Raw genomic sequence first — 21,433 nt, forward strand, 5'->3', positions numbered from 1 at the left:
CGGACATCATTCCCCAGAAGTCGCAATGAGCGATGACGATATCTTATCTCCGTTGGCTTCCCTTCACCCTTGTTCGATTTAAACTATCAGTCTTCACTTTTGACTGCACGTTTCAAACTGCAAGCGAAGATCAGAGCATGAATATGTCTCGGTGCCACCTTTATAACCTACCAAACGAGGCATGTTGTATAGACCAAATTTCCACTTGACGCCTGCTAATATTTGTGTTACACAGCTGCTTTTGCACTTGTTCGTGCCACTACCGACACCTGAGCTCCTTCCCTTGACCGTGCTTTCCCATCGCATCTATAACATCATCCTTCGAATATTGCACAACCGTCTCGTCGCCGCCGCCAAACTCGATTCGCACTCACTGCTGCTTGAGTGCTATCATCCCTCCGCGAAGCTCACAGAACCTCCTTACTTCTGTGCATACCGGGGCACCGATGGCCTGTCGCTGTACGAGAACCCCTCTGAGCCCGATCGAGCCATCACTGCCAGATTAGGGGAGATGCGCCAAATGTACTCCCGGTTTCGCCCATATCGACGAGAGCTTGAGGATGGTGGGCGCAGAGTTGTTCGCCGACCTGGCGACATACCTGGCAGCCGTACCTACCCTGGCACTGCTCAAGACAAGTTCAAAGGCGAGCTTGTTAAGCAGACCGTCAGTCTAGATGGGCATGAGCTGTTTACGCAACTCGTCGCTCAGACCAACTTGGTCAAGGTTGGACCCTACAACGGCCTCTTCAGCGCCTTCGTTGACGTTGAGGAAGGTGTACTGAGGGTCTGGAGGAAATGGCTCAGCGATACAGCCGCCAGGGACAACAGTACTAGTGCAGACATACAAAAGGAGAATGTTGAAGAGGTTGGCAAAGGAAGAGAAGTCGTGCGCGAGGTCGTAGAGGAGAACCTCGATCCTAATGATGGGCGCATACTGTGGGTCAGCAAAGCGAAGAACACAGGAATACGCTTCACTGTGAAGGAAAGGAAGTTGCGCAAAGACGCTCCAATTCTTGTTAGGAACGACGAAGACTTGCCGGTCAGCTACGATATCGAATATGATGGTAAGTTTCAGCGCTGCGCCGCTCGCGTGACCAGTCGCTGACATGCATGACAGAGCTTCTGATACGAACATCGTACCTCCTACTTATGCTCGAGAAGTCTATGGTACAAGATGACAATTCATCTGGCAAAGCTGTCGTCTTCGGCTCTTTTGGGTAGCGTACAACTTGTTCAAAAAGCAAACAATAACACGCGTGACGGATCCTATAGAAAGTAACCGCACACATCATCCTCCGAAGGCGGGGAACGAAATTGTCTCCAGCAAAAAGAGAACTCATTGGCAATGGCCGCTGAGCAGGTGAAAGCAAAAAGAGAATGACCCGAAGGCGATTTGAACGCCTAACCTTCAGGAGACACCTTAACTGGAATCTGACGCGCTACCATTGCGCCATCGGGCCGGTTTAAACCGTGTCATTCGATTTCATGAAGAATTTAGAATAGCAGCACTCTATATCTCAGGCAATAACGATGTTACAGAGCAACACTGTCGAGTCGACTGAACCCCGCAATGCAACGACTTCCAATTTATTCGCAACATGCAATCTGTCTTGTGGATGAGGACCCGCTTCGTGCAGCTATGTATCTCTCGATGCGGACATGTGGACATGCAGCCGTGCTCTTTAGCCCCACCGCCCCACATTGCCTAGCAAAAATAACGGCCTGGACCGCAGCACAGCAACAAGCTGCTCGGTTGCAGGTTCATTTTGTACAGTTTCATGTTGACTCTATCGCCAGTTAAAAAGACAGCGGCCCATGAGGCCGCCCTTCTGGGCCTGAGCCCTCACCATCCCTTATACCTCTATTGACTTCACTCTCTTGTAACTAAATCTTTGCATTACCAGAGGGGCTACTGCCTCTCTCGTCTTCCATAGTCTTAGACACAGATAGGACGTTAAATCAATCAATCAATCAAAGAGGCCGCCCTGGGGCCTTCGATAACAATTGCTTTTATAGTCGAACGTGATAAATGAAGTGCACCAAGCAGATTTGTGCGCCTGTGGGAACGCTTTGCCCCACCAAAAAAGGCTGTCTTGAGCTCTCTTTCAGAAAGCTCGATGACAGCACGGCTGCAAAAAAACATCTCCGCTCCCAGAATCGAACTAGGGACCTTTCGATAACAATTGCTATTACAGTCGAACGTGATAAACCAACTACACCAAGCGGAGTTGAGCGCCTGTGAAGAGCGCGCTTGTGTTTGATTTGACTGATGAAAACTTGGAATGATAGCAACTTTATAATGTTGATTCTTGTTGGACCAATCCCCCTTTTCACTTTACCTCAAATCACTGACACCATTTCCTTAAAAGCTGTCTCTTCATTTCGGGATTCAAGAGAGTAAGAGGTGTGAAATCTTTTGCCGGTTGTTTTAAATGGTGATTTCAATTGGTGACCTAAAAATGATTTTTCGCAATGTTACTCTGCTTTCAAGAGTTTGGTAATACACATACACATGCAGCTGGAGCGAAAAGCAACCACTCTACCACACAGACACCAACGAAAGGCACCTAGCAGTATTCTCCAGTCAGCTCAGATCTCACCAATGTCCACAAGCATAGAAGGCGTCATGCTCCCTCCCCAAAGATCACATGTACAGCCTCGGCATTGACAATATCGTGTATACGTTACAATACCACCACAAAGATCATCGCTTTCGGCGAACGGTGGCTTCGTGTTGTGTCCTAAAAGAAAGATGACCACAAGTCGTCTCTGATTTTCAAAGGGCAAGTGTGCGAAAGGATACCTCCAGCTGACAAATAACCCTTATTCACCCAAAGTGATCTATGTGTTGTTGTGTGTGGATCTTCCAGAGACGTCAGCTTAGAGTATGGCGATGTGTAATGGATGAGTGGTCAAATACGGTAAGTGCGCAAGAAGACCTGGAGTACAATCTGGCTCTGACATGCTTGCTGAGGCTTAAGGTAGCTTTTAGGAGGGCGTGTGAGGTCAGAGGTGGTAGAAGGCCGGAACGGAATGTATCGTGGATGGCGTTGGGGAGGAATGTGTCGCGCGAACGTTCACGAACATCACGCAACGGCGACCACTATATCTGAACGAGTATCCGCAGCTGGGCACGCGACCTACGTAAATCATAAGTTTATAATTCTATCAACAGTGACGTAGCAGTTGCTGTCACTATAGGCGTCTGGCCTGGAGCATCTGCAACGTCGTACAACACCCATGCGAGGTGTTTCTTGAGTGTGGCCCTGCTCCTCTATAGAGCTATGACTCCTTGCCAGGATCCTCAGAACGCCTATACTCCCATCTCTTATCCTCATCAGTCAAATGAACATGCGCAGCGAAATCAGGCGCGGATGATTCTTGCGCAGAAAGGACACTAGTTCTCGCGTGCAGTTTCGATCTCGGCATACTCTGCCCATCGTCCGTTCACAGCTTTCTTCCAAGTGCGAATCGAAGCGTCGTCGCCTGTTGAGACAAGCAAATCACCTGTGAAGAGGATCAGAAGATGCGTAGAAGGTAGTGGGGTACTACCTACCCATTTGCGAGAATGCCACTCGCCAGACTGCTCCGTGATGGTTCGTAAGCTCATCTGTGAGCTTCGCCAGCTGCGTGATCCGTCCGGGGTGTTGTTCGTTCTCACGTGGCATTTCAGAGCTCTTTGATGCACCGGCCAGTCCGGCTCCTATACCAGAAGGAGCATTGCTGCGAGGGTCTGTGCGAGGCGATTCGACGGGCGTGAAGGTTGCAGCAGCAGCCGATGATCCAGCAGCGGCACCTTTGCCTGAGCTAGGCGTTGAGAGCTCGTAGATGCGGATAGCACCATCCTTGCTTGCCGTTGCAAGTACGTCGTAGCCTCGCATAGATCCGTTGGCCCAAGCCAGATCGCGAATGATCTGTCGAGAGCCTTCTAGCTTAGCCACCTGAAAGAAACGCTTGGCCTTGTCAGTCCTAAAGATCAACACATCCTTCATCGCAGCAACAGCAAGTGAAAGTGATTTACGGTCCAAGCCGGCCATGATCGCTGTCCAGCATGGCAGCTTCTCTTTGTGAAACACGACCTTGAAACCTACTTCATCCTGGCGATCCGGAGGGTTGTCTTCGGAAACAGAACGCTCTGCCAGTATTGTCCATTCGTTCAGACTACTCTGATCAGAAGGTTCATAGATAGTCAGACGACCATCGCGGGTGATCAACGCAAGCCAAGTCTCTTGCATGATGTTCTTGAAGTCCAGGGACATGAATGGAGCGTGGCCAGTTGACACCAGGTTCGCAATGAGCTTGAAGCGATTTCCTGACAGAGGCACCTCGGTAGCATCCTCCTGCCAGAGCTTACAGCGTCCGTCTTCGCCAATGCTACCCACAACCTCGCCCATGAAGGGACCATTCCACTTGGCCTGCGCTGTGTCAGCATTCATGTCAGATTTGATGGTGTCGAGTGCACAGGGGATGTTAACGTGCAGGCCGTGGTGATCAAAATATCCTCTGGACTTCAAAAGTCTGACGCACGCATCCAATGGTACTTACGTCGATGATCTCAGCATCGTGTGCCTTCCAGCTCTCAACAAGCGACCAAGACTCGTCCTTCTTGTCCCAAACTTTTAGGCGATGGTCCGAGCTCGCAGTCACCATGCGTGTGCCGAAGTAGTTGAAGTCAACGGCAAGTACAAGATCCTGATGGCCGTGAGAGAAAGTCGTGAAGTTGCGTTCTGAGGCCATCTTTGCGTACGCGTGACGCGCTCCAATGAAGTCCTGTTCCAGGTGCTTGAGGACGCGCTGGTCAACGCTGGGTGAGCTGCCGTCAGCACAAGGCTCCTGAATCAGCGGTGAGACGAGGTCAGCGTGTTCAAGCGCATCCTCGACAGTTACTGCGAGGTTGAGATGAGAATGACGATGGTTGGACAGCGGGCCAGAGTGCAACCGTGCTTCGTCGCGTGTGGGGCTCAGAGACGCATCGCTCGCAGCCTGCGATGGCAGCCTCGACGGCGTGATGCTAGAGAGAAAAGCCGGACGCGCAAGACGACGTGTCACAGCGTCTAGAAGCTGAACAGTATCGGATCGTGAATGCTGTGCTGGGGCGTTGAGGTCCATGGAGGCTGCGCGTCTCGAATGAGCCTTCTCTCGTTTGGGGCTAGAGCAGGAACCAGCCGGGGCAGGCACGACTCTTGAACGTGGCCTTTCAACAACACAAAGACTCCAAGTTCGGTTCAGAAACAACACGCGCAATTCGTCGCTCGCCGCTCCTTCCTTTGTTGTTCCTGCTTCTCCCTGCATTCGTAGGGCGTTCGCCCGCTGTCGATCGGTCAAAGTTTATGCACGTCTTTGCTGCACCCTGCACAGTCGTTTAAAAGTAAAGAAAAGCTTCACACCGCGCCGACTACAATCGTGCCGTTGTTGAGTTGAACCTTACCGCATTTGTGTCAATTCACGTTCACCTCAGCGGATGCTACGGACGGTGACCTTCGTAACAACCACCTCATCTGGGTGCCTAGCTTCCCATCACTATCCCAAAAATAAGAGTCTGGAACAAGATGTCAACATCGACGGCGCTGACTACGACTGAGACCATCTCACTTGTAGCGCTCTCATGGGCAAGCATTGCGGTCTTGGCGAACACCTTTCGAGGTGAGGGTGAACCGCTCATTGCATCGATAGCATTCAGTGCACTCGCGTTTGCGGCATGCTATGCATTGATACGATGGCTTGGAGATGCGTTCATTCGACGTGGGTTCAAAGGGAAGGACCTTTGCAAGGTGAAGAAGTCCGAAATGTGAGTGCAACAACACGCATCCAAGCGAGCATCGGGCTGATAATAATAGTCCTGAGACCATGGGCGCAGTGTGTGCTATGGTGTACCTGTTCATCGTGATCTTTTTCATTCCTTGGCCGTTCTACAAGGACATCGTTGTTGCAACATCAGGTGGAGGTAACCGAGACGTCATCAAAGAGCTAGAAGAGGTTGAAACAGGACGACTCCTTCACAGGTTCCCTCACAATAAACTTGCATCTTTCCTCGGAGCTATCCTTTCGTTGCAATGTATCGTTCTACTCGGAATTGGCGACGATCTGTTCGACATTAGATGGCGACACAAGGTCCTGATCCCGGCCGTTGCGTCCATACCGATGCTTGTCGTCTACTTTGTGGACTTTGGCGTCACGCAGATGGTCGTTCCTCTCCCTCTGCGACCGTACTTGGGCGAGCTATTTGACCTAGGTAAGTCGCGTTAGATTTTCTCGTCGTTCTGTGTAAAGCTGACCGCATTCCAGGCTGGCTATACTACGTATACATGGCACTGTTGTCCATCTTCTCCTCGAATAGCATCAACATTCTCGCAGGCATCAACGGCATCGAAGTCGCTCAGTCGATCGTCATTGCAGTGCTTATAGCCGGCAACGATATGCTCTATTTGTCACCTTTCACGACTTACCCGCATCCGGCAACAGACTCGCATCTCTTCTCACTGTACTTCCTGCTACCTTTCATCGGAGTATCAGTAGCACTACTGAAGCACAACTGGTACCCTGCCAAGGTATTTGTAGGCGATACTTACTGCTACTTTGCCGGCATGGTTTTTGCAGTGGTTGCTATTCTAGGGCACTTCAGTAAGACGCTAATCCTGTTGCTCCTGCCGCAAGCGTTCAACTTTGTGTACTCGGCTCCTCAGTTGTTCCACATCATACCGTGTCCCCGACATCGGCTTCCACATTTCAATGCACGGACAGGTCTACTCGAGCCCTCGCGCGTACAGTTTCAGAGGCCTCTACGACAACCGATAGCGGAGAGCCTCAAGGTGCTGCACCGGCTTCGGTTGCTTGATCTTGAGGTTGATGAGCAGGGGCAGGTGCTCTCATCCTCCAACTTCACGCTAATCAATCTGTGGTTGGTGAGGTTCGGTCCCATGCGGGAGGATCGGCTGGCGTTGGAGTTATTGGCGTTTCAGTTCGCAGTCGGAGTATTGGGATTATTTGTTCGACATCGCATGGCACTGCTCATCTTCACGGCGGACAATTGGTAAAGCAAAGCATGTAAGAGCATCTGCATGGCCACACATTCTGCATTGATTGCGGGAAATTAGAGGATCGTCGACATCTTTTGTGTAATACAACAATTCCACACAACACGGACCACGGATCAATCGCACAGGCGCGGTCGGCAGGCAAATGTGCATGCGAGTGGTGAGATGCATGAGCTTTGCCATGTCGCGGAGGGCGAATCGGAGGCTCGATGGAAGTGATGACTGACGGCGAGGCGGTGCAGTCTGAGATGCGGGGCGGGGCGGGGCACTTTCAGCTGTCATCACGAACTTCGTCATCGCAGACGGAAATAATCTCGAAGCTCTTCGGCACAAGCACACGGTTTCTGCAGGAGGACAAATTCCAGCAAGGTCTGCTAGCTTCGGCCTGCAGAATCAAGCAACAATCGCCAGATATCGCACGCCTATCGTGACCGCGTCGTGCACAGCTCGCTGGTGACTGCGCGCATCTGCCGAGAACGGACCGCGAAAGCCATCAATCAGCGGCTCTGTGATTCGATACTCGGCCGTGGCCGCCCTCACCTCCGATATCGGCGGATCATTTCTGGATCCTACTTTGCCATCAGCTATTTGAGTGTCACGACCTTCGCTTTTAGTAGCCCAGACACTGCCCTTGCTTGTACCTCTCACACTTCCACTGAGGCTTCACCTTGCTTTTGCACCACTATACCCCCAATTACATCTTATACCCACAAATCTCACACATTCGCCATGCCGTCTGCAGTGAAACCCCCACAGACCCTGTACGACAAGGTCTTTGAGGACCACATTGTCGAGGAGAAGGAAGATGGCACAGTTCTGCTCTACATTGGTATGTTGTTTGCGATCATTGTTCCTGGGTTTACTTGCTAAAAGCTCGCAGACAGGCATCTTGTTCACGAAGTGACATCACCAGTAGGGCTACCATCGGAATACGCACCTTCAGGCGCAACAGCTAACAATGGCCGTAGCAAGCTTTCGAGGGCCTCCGCAATGCCAGCCGTAAAGTGCGAAGACCTGATTGCACTCTTGCCACAGTCGATCACGTATGTTTTTGCCCACTGAGTCTGCCCGCGCGTGGCCGCAGACTAACGGTTTCCAGAACATCCCCACGGCCTCGCGGAAAAACCTCACAACCACTGAGAAGTTCATCGATGAAGCCGATTCGCGGACACAGGTTATGACCCTAGAGGACAATGTCAAGGCATTTGACCTCACATACTTTGGTATGGACGACAAGAGGCAGGGTATTGTGCACATCATTGGCCCTGAGCAGGGCTTCACCCTCCCCGGCACAACAGTGGTCTGCGGTGATAGCCACACTTCCACACATGGCGCGTTTGGCGCTCTCGCATTCGGTATCGGTACCAGTGAAGTCGAGCACGTCCTGGCCACACAGACTCTCATCACAAAACGAAGTAAGAACATGAAGGTTCAGGTGGACGGAGAGCTGGCTCCCGGCGTCAGCAGTAAGGACATTATCCTGCACGTTATTGGCAAGATTGGCACAGCTGGAGGAACTGGAGCCGTCATTGAGTTCTGCGGTTCAGCGATTCGCAGCCTGAGCATGGAGGCCCGTATGTCGATTTGCAACATGTCGATCGAGGGTGGCGCAAGAGCAGGAATGGTCGCGCCCGACCAGATTACAATCGACTACTTGAAGGGACGCCCGCTGGCGCCCAAGGTCGACAGCCCCGAGTGGAAGAAGGCCTGCAACTACTGGCTGAGCTTGAAGTCGGACGAGGACGCCAAGTTCGATCACGAGATCTACATCGACTCGAAGGACATTGCGCCGACAGTCTCCTGGGGAACATCACCCCAGGATGTTGTTCCTATCACTGGCGTTGTCCCCGGCCCCGCCGACTTCGACGATGAGGTCAAGAAGGAGGCTTGCAAGCGCGCTTTGAAGTACATGGGCCTGACAGCCGGCACACCCATGCAGGAGGTCAAGATTGACAAGGTCTTCATTGGATCCTGCACGAACGCCCGTATCGAAGATTTGAGGCAGGCCGCAAGCATCGTCGAGGGCAAGAAGATCGCATCCAACATCAAGCACGCTATGATTGTCCCCGGGTCTGGTCTTGTCAAGCAAAGAGCTGAACAGGAGGGTCTCGACAAGATCTTTATCGAAGCTGGTTTCGACTGGAGAGAAGCTGGTTGCTCCATGTGCCTAGGCATGAACCCCGATATCCTCTCCCCCGGCGAGCGCTGCGCCTCAACCTCAAACCGCAACTTTGAAGGCCGCCAGGGAGCCGGCGGCCGCACCCACCTGATGTCCCCTGTCATGGCCGCCGCCGCCGCCATCGTCGGCAACCTCGCAGACGTCCGCAAGCTCACGCCCTCGACCTCCGCCGCCAAGGGCTCCCCCAAGGTCGAAGTCGCCCACATCCACGACGCTGAGAGCGACGAGGACCTCGACAAGATCATGGATCTGCCCGAAGAAAACCAGCAGTCGCACACCGCGTCCACCTCCACAAAGGGCGCCAGCGCTGGCATGCCCAAGTTCGAAACCCTCCGCGGCTACGCGGCGCCCATGGACATCGCCAACATCGACACCGACGCCATCATCCCCAAGCAATTCCTCAAGACAATCAAACGCTCTGGGCTCGGCTCTGCCTTATTCCACGCTTGGCGCTACGAAGCCGGCAGCGACAAGGAGGACGCATCGTTCGTTTTGAACCAAGAACCATATCGCAATGCGAAGATCCTCGTCTGCACAGGCCCAAACTTCGGATGCGGTAGCTCTCGCGAGCATGCGCCCTGGGCTCTTCTTGACTTTGGTATCAAGTGCATTATCGCTCCGTCTTTCGGTGATATTTTCTTCAACAACACGTTCAAGAACGGTATGCTGCCTCTGCGCATCACGGACCAAGCTGCGCTCGACACCATTGCCGCGGAGGCGAAGGCGGGCAAGGAGATTGAAGTCGATTTGGTCAACCAGGTTATTCGTTCTGCGGATGGCAAGGAGCTTTCCAAGTTCGATGTCGAAGAGTTTAGGAAACACTGCCTGGTCAACGGACTCGACGACATCGGCCTCACCATGGCCAGCGAAGAGGCGATCCAGAAGCACGAGAAGAAGCGCACATCTGTCTGGCCGTGGTTGGATGGCAGCGGATACCTCGCAAGACACAGGAAGGGACCCGTGAAGGTTCAGGCCGCCAAGGTGCCGAAGACAAATCGCGGTGAGGAGTTGAATGAGCCCCTCGACTGGTAGTGGACGACGGAAAAGTTTCTTTGATGTTATGATGGGTAATGGCGGGTTTTGTGCGCTTTCTACATATAGTTTACGAATGCATGAGCGCGACATGCGATATCAGTTCACACATCGCTTCCACTCACTTCCACCTCACATCACTTGTACGGGCTTCTCGACTGTGTTCAAACAGTATCTCATTTCAATCTTGCCTTGCCCGATCAACGCCAGCTTTTCGAGGTATGCCATGTTGTTTGCTCCTCGATCCCAACGCCCAACGCCTCGTACCAATACATCTTCGCCTCTTCCCCTCTGCTCCCCCTCAATCACCATCCCGCACACATGTCAACCTAGCCGTCTCTACCGCCCAGGCTGCTGCCCCGCCAACCCCGGCCCCTCTTTCGTCCACCCGGCCCTCTTCATCCCCTCCTCAATGCGCCCCCAAATCCTCTCCACAACCTCCCTATCCCTCCACCGCCCCTTCTCACTGCCCGTCCACTTATCCACCTTCGCACTCAGCACACCACGCCCCAGATCCTGGATCCCCTTGGGCGTATCTTCGCCCTGCCACCCCACATACACACCCGGGTAGTGACTGAACAGCTCTGCGGGATTCGGGTACTTGTAGCTCTTGAACTGCCAGGTCTGGCCTGTGGTGAAGACGGCGACGACGCGCGACCAGTATGTGGGCTTGAACGAGGTTGTGCTGTCGACCAGGATGAAGGTGATGGGCTGCGAGGAGATGGAGGGCATCGGGCGCCGGATTTGGATCATGTTTGCCGACGTCGTGTCGGCGGCGTTCGGGGGGATGAAGATGCCGTCGTCGAGGAAGGATTTTATGTTGCTGGTTCGTAGCAGGGAGGAGGCCGAGGGTGAGAGCAGGATGATGGGTTGGACTTTTTGGTGCGGTTTCTTGGTGAGGTTCGAGACGAGGGCGGGTTGGGGCGCGGAGGGTTTGTGCGAGTCGGGGCGGTTGCGGAAGAAGGAGGCGGCGGTTTTGCGGTAGGGGGAGAAGTCCTGAGGGTGTTAGCGTGGCAGATGTGCATGAGGGAGCTGAGTTGCCTACGATTGGCTTGTGTCCGCGCAGGATGGTGTTGTGGTCGCCCATGTTCCTCTCGCCGTCGTAGATCTGAAGCAGTCGCGCGTCGACCAAGCCGCCCTGTGTGCTCTTCATGTTGCGATCGACCGGCACGCCTTTTCCACCGGCAATCGCCGCCGCATCGCCCGCTGCTGCTGTCGCCGCGCCGCTGTCGATGGGCGCAATGCTGTCGCTGCCCTCTGTCTCTCCGCTCAACCACGCCATCAACTCGATCTTCTGCGCGAAAGTCAAGTTCTGCACGCTTCCGCCTGCGCCGCCCGGCAGCTCTTCGTTCAATGTCGTCACCGCCGCAAAGTAGTCGGTGACGGAGGCATCCTTGTTCACCCAGGCAAAGTAACAGGTGCGTAGGTCAACAGGCTTGCTGTCTGGCGCAAAGCGCGTGTCTGATGTGAGGTCGAATGTGCGATGCGCGCCGTCGACGTTGAATGTGATGTGTGTCGCCCGCGCCAGGTCGTCGATGTAGTCGGCGGGTGTGGGTTCGGCGCTGGTGCTCAGGATGGGTGTCGCTGAGGCTTTGATGGACAGGCGCAAGTTGTAGAGCGGGTCCTCGACCTCGGTTTGCGCTGCTTGTGCCATGGTGGGCGTCGCTATACTAACGCTATGGAAAAGGAAACACGCCAATCGACGGTCGATGTGTGTGGAGCAGTCCGGGCGAGCTGGCCGCTTTGGTGATGCGCGCAGCTGCGACTTTTGGAGGGAGTCGCGAAGTCGCGCCTGCCAAGCCCGGAGGTGCTTCGACGCCGGCAGCTGCTTTGCTCTCTCACTTCCTCCTGCACCAACCTCGTGACACGATTGGCTGGAAGACGCAACATGCCCCTCGATCTGTGACTGCCTTCTTCGCGTGTCACCGGCCGACTGGGAGCGTGATGAGGGGACTCGAACGCATCACAAGCCAAGCGTTACATCACAGCAGGTACCACGGACACCAACCGTACAATGCTACCATCGCAGCAACATAGGCTCGAACATATGTTGAAAACCAAGAGTCACCATGCCCGAATCTTGGACTGTGGGCACGTTGCAGCAAGCCTCCGCGACGACCAGCACGCCACAGGTCTCCACTGTATGCTTGTACCACGTACGTTTGGCGAGACACACCCTCCAGCTACTCGAGGTTCTGGTCCAAAATCTACTACTAAGAAACGCCTGCAATTACTCACGCTCGTGTTGGAGATACAACCGGTCCGTTTTGGCCGAAAGAAGCTCTCCCACAGGCGTACGAGATGGCAACAGTGCCTCGTTACCTGGCGAACGGACCCTTCTTACAACACAGTATAGCTACGTCCAGCGTAATAAGAAAAGATTGGAACAGACCAGTATAAGAGCCCCGAGGGCCTGCTCAGGCTCTACATATAGCTCAGTTCTCTTCATCACATCTCTGATCGATACTTGTTCAAATTGCTTGCGCACCAGTCGACATGAGGTTTTCTACTCTCAGCTTCCTCGCCGGCCTCATAGCCTCAGCCATCTCCCAGAATGTTCCGAATGTGCTGATATTTGGCTGGGCCGGCAGTAAAGAAGATCAAGCAGCGACCCAGCTTGGCTACAACACGACCATCGTTACGGAAAGTGAATGGGCTAACATGACCACCCTTGACTTCGCACGTTATGATGCCGTCGTCGTGCCTGACCTCAACACCGACTACATTACCAGTCTCAAGTTTCTCGAGGATTCCAAAGACGCGTGGAGTCCGGCCATCACTGGCAGTATGATCATCATCGGTATGCCGTCCTCGACTGCCCATGGTTGGACATGGACCGAGACTAATGGATACAGGCGGTGACCCAGTAAATCACTTCAGCACCGGCGGAGCCTCAACACTCATCAGCAACGCAATCCGCTTCGCCACCGTCGGCCACTCCTCGCAAGAGACAACAGGGTTATACCTCGCCCTCTCCCGCTGCTACAACAACGTCAACGTCACCACCGTCGACGCCGTGAGTCTCGCATCCAACACACCAAACCAGCCACTGACAGCCGCAGCTCAGCTACTTCGGCACTTTCACCATCCGCGGCGGCCTCTCCTGCTATGACAAAGCTCACCTCGTCGCCTCCAGCCCCGCACTAGACTCCCTCTCCGACGCCGCGCTGTCAAACTGGGGGTGCAGCGTGCACGAAGCGTTCTCCTTGTTCCCGACCACTGGACTCAAAGGCTTCCAGGCGCTCGCCATTGCGCAGGATGTTCTTGGCGAAGGCTCACAGAGGTTTGGCGATGGATCGGTTGGTCTGCCGTACATCATCTCGCATGGAGCTACGCCTGCGGCTTGCGGCGATGGACTTTGGGATGAACTCTACGGCGAAGAGTGCGACGACTCCAACACTCTTGATGGGGATGGCTGTTCATCGAGCTGTAAGTGCGAGAGCGGTATACCGAATGGCGATGGCACTTGTTTTGATCCGCCGATCAGCAGTGCGTATCTGCCTCCACCCTCATACTCTACACAGCCTTACGGCCCGTATCCAACTGAATCATATGGTCCTCTGCCTTCGTACAGCAATTATGGCGCCGCGCCTGCGACTACGTTGACGAGTAGCTACGCAATGTACCGCAGGCGCTCCTCCTGAAAGCACTGTTGCGGCGGGCAAGAACGACGCGGTAGTACCTGCGCTGGCCAGGATAAGTGTAGCAGCTGTGATAGGTATGCTTTAGAAGCAGATCCTACACTAGTGATATGAATCTACAAGCTTGCAAAGTCATAGGCCCCAAGCCTCCACCGACAAAACCCGCGGCCGCTCACCATGCAGATACTATGCAGAAACTATGCAGACACTCTCTGTCTTCCACACATCTCCGTGGGTTTTCAACTCGGCTTCGAAGCCAAAGCAAACCGCTGCCGTCGCCACTACACCACGCATTAGCCCGCCTCCCACCCCACCAAGACCAACTCACACTCACCCCACCACCACTTATTGGCTCATGCCTCGCCCCCCTCCTCCCCAACACACGTCGGCACAACCTCGCACCACCTCACATACCGCATCCGCATCAAACCCAAAGAACAACAGCATCCAAAACCTACTCCTTTCCGTGCGATTGTACACTCGGCGCACAGTACGTAGATCGAACCCAATTGGTGTCAGCTTGAGACGCCGTGGTCATGGTGATATTACGGTCTTGTTGTGGTGCCGAAGATGGAAGTAGGCATTTCCATGAAGGTATGACCGATCGAGATCAGCGAGCATGTCGTCTCACTTCTTCCCGTTTGGAAGTCTCCACAGCCATCAGTAACTCGCTTATGAACATGTAAGTCTTCTGCGTATTCTGCGTCTCCCAGCCTGTACGATGGTTTTGGAGACACAGAATTTCTTGTAAACGAGACTCATGGATATCATTAGGACTACGCAACCAGGCTCACACACAAACTCCAAATACCACACGCCATGCTTACCCAAACAAAAACATCAAGGATTAATCAGACTTTCCAACCTCCTCCTCCTCCTCCTCCTACTCTTCGTCTCATCCTTCGGGCCCTCCGCTTTCCCCGTATCCCACCCAGCCCTGCTCCCATTACCCACCCTTACAGGATGACTGACATAATCCCTCCCCGGCTCGACTCCCCAGCCATTGCTCTTCCGTCCATGCCAGTAGCAGAGACCTTTACTCGGACCTACATACTTGACATGCAGCGGACAAAGCGGGCTGTTCGGAAGATGTTCGGGGATGAGCCATTCGAACTTCCTCCTTTCGTCTGCTTCCTTGAGCGAAGCGGTTGTGAGTGATTCCTCGTCGGGCGTGTGGTGGCCAAAGTGCATGCGGAACCAGGAGTCTTGTGCACCTGGAGTGAGTTGTCCAGCGCCAGTTGCCTTGACTGTTAGGTAGCCATCCGGACCCGTGTAGAGCCCTGGAGAGGTCATGTGGCTGGGCGTATCGTTGACAGGGCCGAAGTGAAAAGCAGCCGGTGGACGACCCTCGGGTCCCTCTTCGTCGTCCTCATCGTTAGTGAGGCCGAGATCTGTTTGCATGCTCATCAGGACCGCATTAGAGTCCCAATAGCCGCCTGGACTAGCTTTTGGCTTTCGCCTGGTCGTTGGAAAGCCTCCTGACTCGAAGAAGAAGTCTGCGAGTTTGCCTTTGACTTCACCGGCGGAGTCGAACATCGGTGGCGTAGGTATCTTCTCACAACCTGGAGGTACGAAGGTTGGCGGTACAGCCATGTTGGCGAGAGATGCTGATGGGAGAGGCGGCTTGTTCACAACTTTCTCTCGTCGCCAGGGCGTGTTCATAACCTTGGATGGTTTCTTCTCTTTCTTGTCCTTTTCTGTAAACTCTGGGAAGCGGTTCGAACGCTTAAAGATGTTAACAGAGGTGCTTTTGCGGCTGTTGCTACGCTCGTCTAGCGTCTGCGTCTGCTCATCAGAACCAGACGCCTTCGATTTATTCCAAGGCCAACGACGGGATCGCGCAGTCTTTGCCGCCTTTGCTAATTGAACGAGCTCAGTCTGCGCCTGTGCTTCTTGTTCAGTCATGCCTTCCATGATCTCAGGTGTCCAGTGGCCGTCTGGTGTGCTTCCAAAGTCAGATTCGCTCGTACTGGGTCCTACGCTTTTCTTGCGCTTGGTAGTTGGACGACTGATGTAGCAACGATCGCGAACTTTCTGAGGTGGCCGTACGAATTCTGGATATGTGACTGGAGGCAGCGCCGATTCGATCCCAAGCTCGACACCTGCATCGTTGAGAAGCATCATTTCCATGGCGCTGACAGATGCTTGGTCCTCTTCGACGATCGGTGCGGTCTTGGCGGATTTGGATTTGGTGTCTCGACCCCAATTGAGCTCTGTCTCGCGGATCCACGGTGTTTTGGGGCTTCGAGGACGCGACGGAGTGATGCTGCTCAAAAGACCGGGATGTGTACCCCTGCGATCGTTGCAATTAGACAGATCAGGTAGACCGATAGGAAGTGTAAGATCCATCTTGACCTGTCTTCGAGCTGCTAATCCGCCGCATTTTGGTGGTGAATCTGGCGAGGTAGCTTTGTCAGGAGACTCACACACTGGTGACTCTTCAATGACCGGAGAAGGTTTCTGCGGTACCTCGAGAGGACCATTCATCTTCAGACCGGATGGGAGTTGGAAGGATAGTTTGCGGGTCTTCCTGTCACTTTCAGCTAACGGTGCGTCTTCTAATTGCTCCTTGTGCTGGAATATCGTTCTCTCTGGGGTCTTTTCCACCAAAGGACGGTGCGCCCTGATATCTGGGATCTTCTTCGTCATGCTCCTTGCAAGCCCACCTATGGATCCCCCAGTATCTGTCCGGGTTAAAGCGTTGATGTCAGTGCCGGAAGCGGACGAGCGCGTAGTAGACGGACGACAGAAGATGGCATCGCTCTGAACAAGACCGGATTTGTGGATACTGGAAGAGTCATCGTCGGCTGCGTTCCTGCATACGAGTTCCTCCATAGTCGGCGGTGTTGTATTGTCCGTCCGTTGTGGCATCATGGGGTTGCGACTGTGCTTCGGTCCTTCGTCCTCGTAGGCTGATCGCAGACCCCAGGCGAAGCTTCCACGTCTACCTTCATGGCGAGGGGTGACAGCATCGTTATCAGCATGCTCCGCTCGGATGATAGAGTCAGCATGTTCTTGCAGTGTCGCGTAGTGGCGAGATAGTAGCGGTGGTTGTTGTGGCTTAGGTTGGTGAAGATAATCTCTGGTGTTCACATAGCTGTAAGGTGTAGTTCCACGCGACCCGCTCGGTGTGAGACCAGTGCGTCTTTGTCCAATTTCGATAGAAGAGGTGGTGTCAGTAGAAGCGACCGAGCTCGATGGCGACATCGAAGGTAGGCCAAGGAAGCAGATAGCAGGCGCTCGCGTCGGTGTGCGTGCGCATGAATACAATTATCAGCAAATCTGCCGTCGAACTGATCAGAGTGCGGTCGATATAGAGATAGGTTGTTTTGAAGGCGGTAGAGGCGGATGACGATCGTTGTAAAAAGAGGGCACAAGGCCTTGTTGTGGTAAGAAGCAGCCCAAGGAAGCTTGCGCCTTCAGCATCCCAATCGGGAAGGAGAGATAGACGAGGAGAGATTCGAGAAAGCAGCGACCACTCACGGCGCAGATAGACACTTTAGCCCCGAATACAAGCCGCGAACGCCAAGCTATGCAAAGTGAAACCGTCCAAACCAGCCTATATGCACCGGGTATCCCGAACCCACGCTTCGTGACACATCATACATCGTCAAAACAGTCTGCAGGCTACCTCACATCCGCAGCACTCGTCGCCTGTACAGTACTTGTTCCGTCCACAAACCGTGTTCTGAAGAGACGGTTTGCGTTCTGGAACATGCCGTCCTTTAGACTGACAACAATAAATTGTGAGCCTTTGAATCTTGTCTTGATCAAATGACCAATGTTCTGTGTATGCGATATGTCGAGCGCGGCGTCGACCTCGTCCAGGATGTACATGGGCGCCGGCTTGAACTGCAGCAACGCCATGATAAGCGAGAGGGCGATCAGAGATCTGTGTACTTATGTTAGTGCATTGTTTTGATGATAGAAGGGAGAGGGAACGTACCGTTGACCACCGGACAGCTCGGTCAGAGACTGCTTCCAGACCTTACCCAGCATGACCTTGACCTCCAGACCATCGGCGATCGTCTTACCCTCGGGTGGAACCAATTTCGCAAAGCTGCCTGGCAGGATCTCGTTGAAGATCGAACCAAAGTCGCCGTTGACCTTGGTCCAAGTCTTGTGCAGGGCCTCCTTCTTGTACTCATCAAGCTTAAGGATCGTATCCTCAATCTTCTTCTTGTCCTTGATGACAGTCGCCATATTGTTCTTGAGACTTGCTTCCTTCTTCTCGACGTTGTCAATCATAGCCATAACTTTGGGGTTGATCTTATTCTTGCGCTGCTGAAAGCGCTCTTCAAGGGCTTTGCGCTTGGGCTTGCAGTCGGCCATGTTGATGCCGTGGAAGTCGTAGACGGTCCCGGCACGGCCAAACAGTTCCGCGTCGCTGGCGATGAAGTCGTGCTCCTTTTCTAGCGCTGCGATGTGGCCTGCTGCGCCTTCAGACTCTTTATGGAACTTCTCAATCTCGTGTGCGAGTTTTTGCTGCTCTAGACCACCTTCTGTGATCGATGAGTTCTTTGCGCGGATTGTGTCTTCGAGTGATCTGAGCTCCTCGTCAAACCCAGTCAGCTTCGCCTGCTCATCTGCTAGTTGGGCCTGTGCGATATCGTGTGCATCCTGCGCCTGCTTCTGTTCCGCAAGAAGCTCATCGATCTCCTCTTGTTGCGTCTTGAGCGTTGTCTGGACATCTTCGAGCTGCTCCTGCGCTGCAGCAAGATCGCTGCCGCACTGCTCGGACTCCACCATAGCTGCTCGCACCTCCGATTGCAAAGGCTTGATAGCGGCGTTAGTCTTACTCAACGCCTTCTTCAGCTTCTCGAGCGACGACTGCAGTTCCGCCAGCTTGCTGCCCTTGTTGTTGTTGAATTCGCTCATATCTCGCTCGATGCGCTTGATGTCCGCCTTCGCATCATCTTGTCGTGCTTTGGCAGCCTTGACATCTTCTTTCAGCTGGGCGACACTCTGCTTCATCTCCTCAATAGCTTGAATGATCTGCGACGCGGTAAGCATGTGCGACAGGTCTTGCAACGATGATACTTACAGACGACGAAGAGTTGCCGCTGATTTGCTCCTCTGTAAGCTTGATTTCGTGCTTCTTGAGATCCAGTTCCTGCTTGGTCTTGCGCGCGGCATCTAGCCTCTTCTTCTCCCGGACCATGGTATCCTGGAGTTGACGAAGCTGCTGCTCCTGCGATCGAAGTTTGGTTGTGATCTCGTTGAGCTTCTGCATGGTGACCAGAACACCGCTCGACTGCGGTGCGCTACCACCAGACAGGGTACCCGCAGGATCGTAGGTATCGCCCTGGAAGGTGACGCTTCGCATGTGTACTGCCGGATCGAAGGTGACACGCTTAGCGGTTTCTGCGTCCTCACAGACAAGTGTCGAACCGAACACGTACTCCATGGCAGCGTTGACCTCATCATCGTACCCTACGAGCGACAATGCAAGGTCCACTTTCCCAGGTGCAATCTTTTGTGCTGCACCAATCTTCTGTGCAGATGCCCGGAAAGCTGCGATTTTGTTAAGGGGGATGATGGTGACTCGCTTCTTCAGCCTGCCGTTCTCCAGCAATTGTTTGCCAGTGGCGGCCGAATCAACGACAACGTTGTACAAGCGACCTCCAGCGGCGACCTCCAGAGCAGTCCCGGCCTCGGTGTGCTCTTTCTTCAACGTAAAGAGCTGAGCTACCAGACCCTTGACTTTGGATCGGTCGAAGTTGAGAGACGGGTCACTGTAACTGAAGTCGATATTCGAGACTCTGCGCCTCAACTCATCCGCCTGTTGCTTGAGCTCACGAATGCGGGCTTGCAGATGCGACTCTTGTTGATACATGTCTGACTCTTTGCCCTCGTCAAAACCCATCTTCGTGAGGTCAGCCTCAAGCCTTTGAGCCTGCGACTTCAGCGCCTCAAGGTCATTGAGGAGTCCAGAGTTCTGCTGCTTAGCCTTCTTTGCTTTCGGCTCGTCTTCCTTGATTTGCTTCTCAAGGTGGGAGATCTTGAGCTTGGCCTGCTCCTGCTCTGTCGCTGCGGCGCTGGCACGATTCCTGGCTTCTTGCAGTTGTCCTTGGTAGCCGCTCTCCTGGCCCTCTTTCGAAGCAACACCCGTCTGTAGCGTTTGCAGCAGCTCTTCCTTGTTCTCCACCTCTTCGGTCTGCTTTACCAGCTCGTCACGCGCAGTCTGGTACTTCTCCTGGAGCTTCTCGTGCACTTTCTTCTTCTCCTGTAGTTGCTTTTCCAGATCTTTGACGCTCCTCTCGATGCTCTTCTTCCGGTCAATCTCCTCGGCCATGCTTGTCCTCTTCAGATCGAGGGACGTGTCTAATCGCACGACCTCGTGTGAGTTCGCTTTGACCTCCTCTTCCAGCGCCTGGAACTTGCCGCCCTTGCGCAGCTCCTTCTCTCTTGTAGCCTTGACCTTCCTGATGTCTTCCTGAAGGAATTCGATCTCCTTCTTCATGCGCACGGCCGACTCTTCGAGGTCCTTTGTCCGCTGCTTCTTCGCCTCCAGATCATCGCCGGACTGTTGCAGCCTCTCTTGTAGCCACGTGTAGTCGTATGCGATAACGAGTTTGGTGAGCTTTTCGAGTTCGCTCTGAGTCTGCTGAAAGTCGAGAAATGCGCGCTTTTCCTGTCGCAGCTTTTCGAGCTTAGGATCGATCTCGTCGCGCAACAGTTCTGCGATCTCTTGGACCTTGCCCTCCTTCTTCGCCATGGTCTTGTATGCCTTGTCTCGCCTGTCCTCGAACATGCGTGTTCCTGCTGCCTCCTCCAGCATTGCCAGGATCTCGACCGGCTTCATATTCAGCACCTTCGTGACTCGTCCCTGCATAATGAGGAAGTTCGGGTTGTTGATGTTCAGCTGCACGGACTGGAACAGATTCTGAACGGTGTTTTGTTGCGCGCGGTTACCGTTGATAAGGTACTTGCTGGCTCCACCGAGCACAATCGTTCTCGTTACGGCGATCGAGGCAAAGTCTTCGAAACCCACGGGGCTGTTCTTCTTGTCGCGATTGTCGAATGTGATAGTTACGCTGGCTTTCGTGACGCCTGCTTGACCGCGCTTGTAGATAAGGTCCTGGCAGACTGGTCAGCGCCTGCAACCTGCGCACCCATTCATTCCACCCACCTGCAAGTTCTGCGCTCGTACGACGCCCAAGTTTGTGATACCGAGGACGAAACATATTGCGTCGAGAATGTTGGACTTTCCAGATCCGTTTAGACCGGTGATGGAATTGAAGCTGTCGTCCCTGCCTATTGTGAGCGCTTGTACCGGTTTGTGCCATTTGGGTAAACAAACCAGCCGGAGATGACTGTTCGGACAGCATACGACTTGTAGCCCTGGATTCATGTCAGACCTTGTCGCATAGCCATACAGGTATACTGACATCTATGACCAGCTCTGTGATCTTCATGGTGGCCGCATGTGCTGTTGTTGTTGGTCGTAGGTCGCTGTTTTGTTTGGGGCTCCGCTGATTGCTCGCCTGCAAAACCGCGCTAGACAGGGATCCACGTTCGACGCGTTGTCGCGTCCAGCCCTACCA

The 21,433-nt window shown here is 53.7% G+C and overlaps 8 protein-coding genes and 2 non-coding genes across 10 annotated transcripts; 4 read left to right on the forward strand and 6 right to left on the reverse strand.

The window, feature by feature from the left end:
• The first annotated feature begins 77 nt into the window (after positions 1–77).
• Positions 78–1,473, forward strand: BU25DRAFT_414201 (uncharacterized protein). Its single transcript, XM_033707226.1, has 3 exons — positions 78–179; positions 236–1,064; positions 1,118–1,473. The coding sequence occupies exons 1-3, from the start codon at positions 144–146 to the stop codon at positions 1,219–1,221; spliced, it is 969 nt and encodes a 322-aa protein (XP_033557931.1). The 5' UTR covers positions 78–143; the 3' UTR covers positions 1,222–1,473.
• BU25DRAFT_t119 lies at positions 1,379–1,460 on the reverse strand. The gene has a single exon. It is a non-coding gene; the product is annotated as a tRNA-Trp (tRNA).
• Positions 1,474–2,142: 669 nt separating the features above from the next.
• Positions 2,143–2,228, reverse strand: BU25DRAFT_t118. The gene has a single exon. It is a non-coding gene; the product is annotated as a tRNA-Tyr (tRNA).
• A 961-nt stretch (positions 2,229–3,189) lies between these two features.
• Positions 3,190–5,109, reverse strand: BU25DRAFT_375520 (WD40 repeat-like protein; the record flags this gene model as incomplete). Its single annotated transcript, XM_033704094.1, has 3 exons — positions 3,190–3,507; positions 3,557–4,415; positions 4,546–5,109. 3 exons carry the CDS (start codon positions 5,107–5,109, stop codon positions 3,398–3,400), a joined length of 1,533 nt encoding a protein of 510 aa, XP_033557932.1. The 3' UTR covers positions 3,190–3,397.
• A 109-nt stretch (positions 5,110–5,218) lies between these two features.
• On the forward strand, positions 5,219–7,299 carry BU25DRAFT_442460 (uncharacterized protein). Its single transcript, XM_033709302.1, has 3 exons — positions 5,219–5,788; positions 5,838–6,232; positions 6,286–7,299. The coding sequence occupies exons 1-3, from the start codon at positions 5,550–5,552 to the stop codon at positions 7,032–7,034; spliced, it is 1,383 nt and encodes a 460-aa protein (XP_033557933.1). The 5' UTR covers positions 5,219–5,549; the 3' UTR covers positions 7,035–7,299.
• A 358-nt stretch (positions 7,300–7,657) lies between these two features.
• BU25DRAFT_451212 (uncharacterized protein) lies at positions 7,658–10,644 on the forward strand. Its single transcript, XM_033709740.1, has 4 exons — positions 7,658–7,863; positions 7,915–7,946; positions 8,003–8,077; positions 8,134–10,644. Exons 1-4 carry the CDS (start codon positions 7,764–7,766, stop codon positions 10,243–10,245), a joined length of 2,319 nt encoding a protein of 772 aa, XP_033557934.1. The 5' UTR covers positions 7,658–7,763; the 3' UTR covers positions 10,246–10,644.
• BU25DRAFT_494185 (CDC73-domain-containing protein) lies at positions 10,276–11,989 on the reverse strand. The gene is made up of 2 exons (XM_033711758.1): positions 11,291–11,989; positions 10,276–11,241 (listed from the first exon to the last, which is right to left on the reverse strand). Exons 1-2 carry the CDS (start codon positions 11,897–11,899, stop codon positions 10,585–10,587), a joined length of 1,266 nt encoding a protein of 421 aa, XP_033557935.1. The 5' UTR covers positions 11,900–11,989; the 3' UTR covers positions 10,276–10,584.
• A 752-nt stretch (positions 11,990–12,741) lies between these two features.
• Positions 12,742–13,889, forward strand: BU25DRAFT_461825 (uncharacterized protein; the record flags this gene model as incomplete). Its single annotated transcript, XM_033710475.1, has 3 exons — positions 12,742–13,045; positions 13,101–13,261; positions 13,308–13,889. The coding sequence occupies 3 exons, from the start codon at positions 12,742–12,744 to the stop codon at positions 13,887–13,889; spliced, it is 1,047 nt and encodes a 348-aa protein (XP_033557936.1).
• An 837-nt stretch (positions 13,890–14,726) lies between these two features.
• Positions 14,727–17,093, reverse strand: BU25DRAFT_494187 (uncharacterized protein; the record flags this gene model as incomplete). Its single annotated transcript, XM_033711759.1, has 1 exon — positions 14,727–17,093. The coding sequence occupies one exon, from the start codon at positions 17,091–17,093 to the stop codon at positions 14,727–14,729; it is 2,367 nt and encodes a 788-aa protein (XP_033557937.1).
• Positions 17,094–17,391: 298 nt separating this feature from the next.
• On the reverse strand, positions 17,392–21,318 carry BU25DRAFT_442463 (RecF/RecN/SMC protein). The gene is made up of 6 exons (XM_033709303.1): positions 21,278–21,318; positions 21,190–21,230; positions 21,019–21,139; positions 18,931–20,967; positions 17,833–18,881; positions 17,392–17,778 (listed from the first exon to the last, which is right to left on the reverse strand). The coding sequence occupies exons 1-6, from the start codon at positions 21,302–21,304 to the stop codon at positions 17,514–17,516; spliced, it is 3,540 nt and encodes a 1,179-aa protein (XP_033557938.1). The 5' UTR covers positions 21,305–21,318; the 3' UTR covers positions 17,392–17,513.
• Between the last annotated feature and the right edge of the window lie 115 nt (positions 21,319–21,433).

Source organism: Macroventuria anomochaeta (assembly GCF_010093625.1).
Source record: "Macroventuria anomochaeta strain CBS 525.71 unplaced genomic scaffold BU25scaffold_35, whole genome shotgun sequence".
Classification (NCBI taxonomy): domain Eukaryota; kingdom Fungi; phylum Ascomycota; class Dothideomycetes; order Pleosporales; family Didymellaceae; genus Macroventuria; species Macroventuria anomochaeta.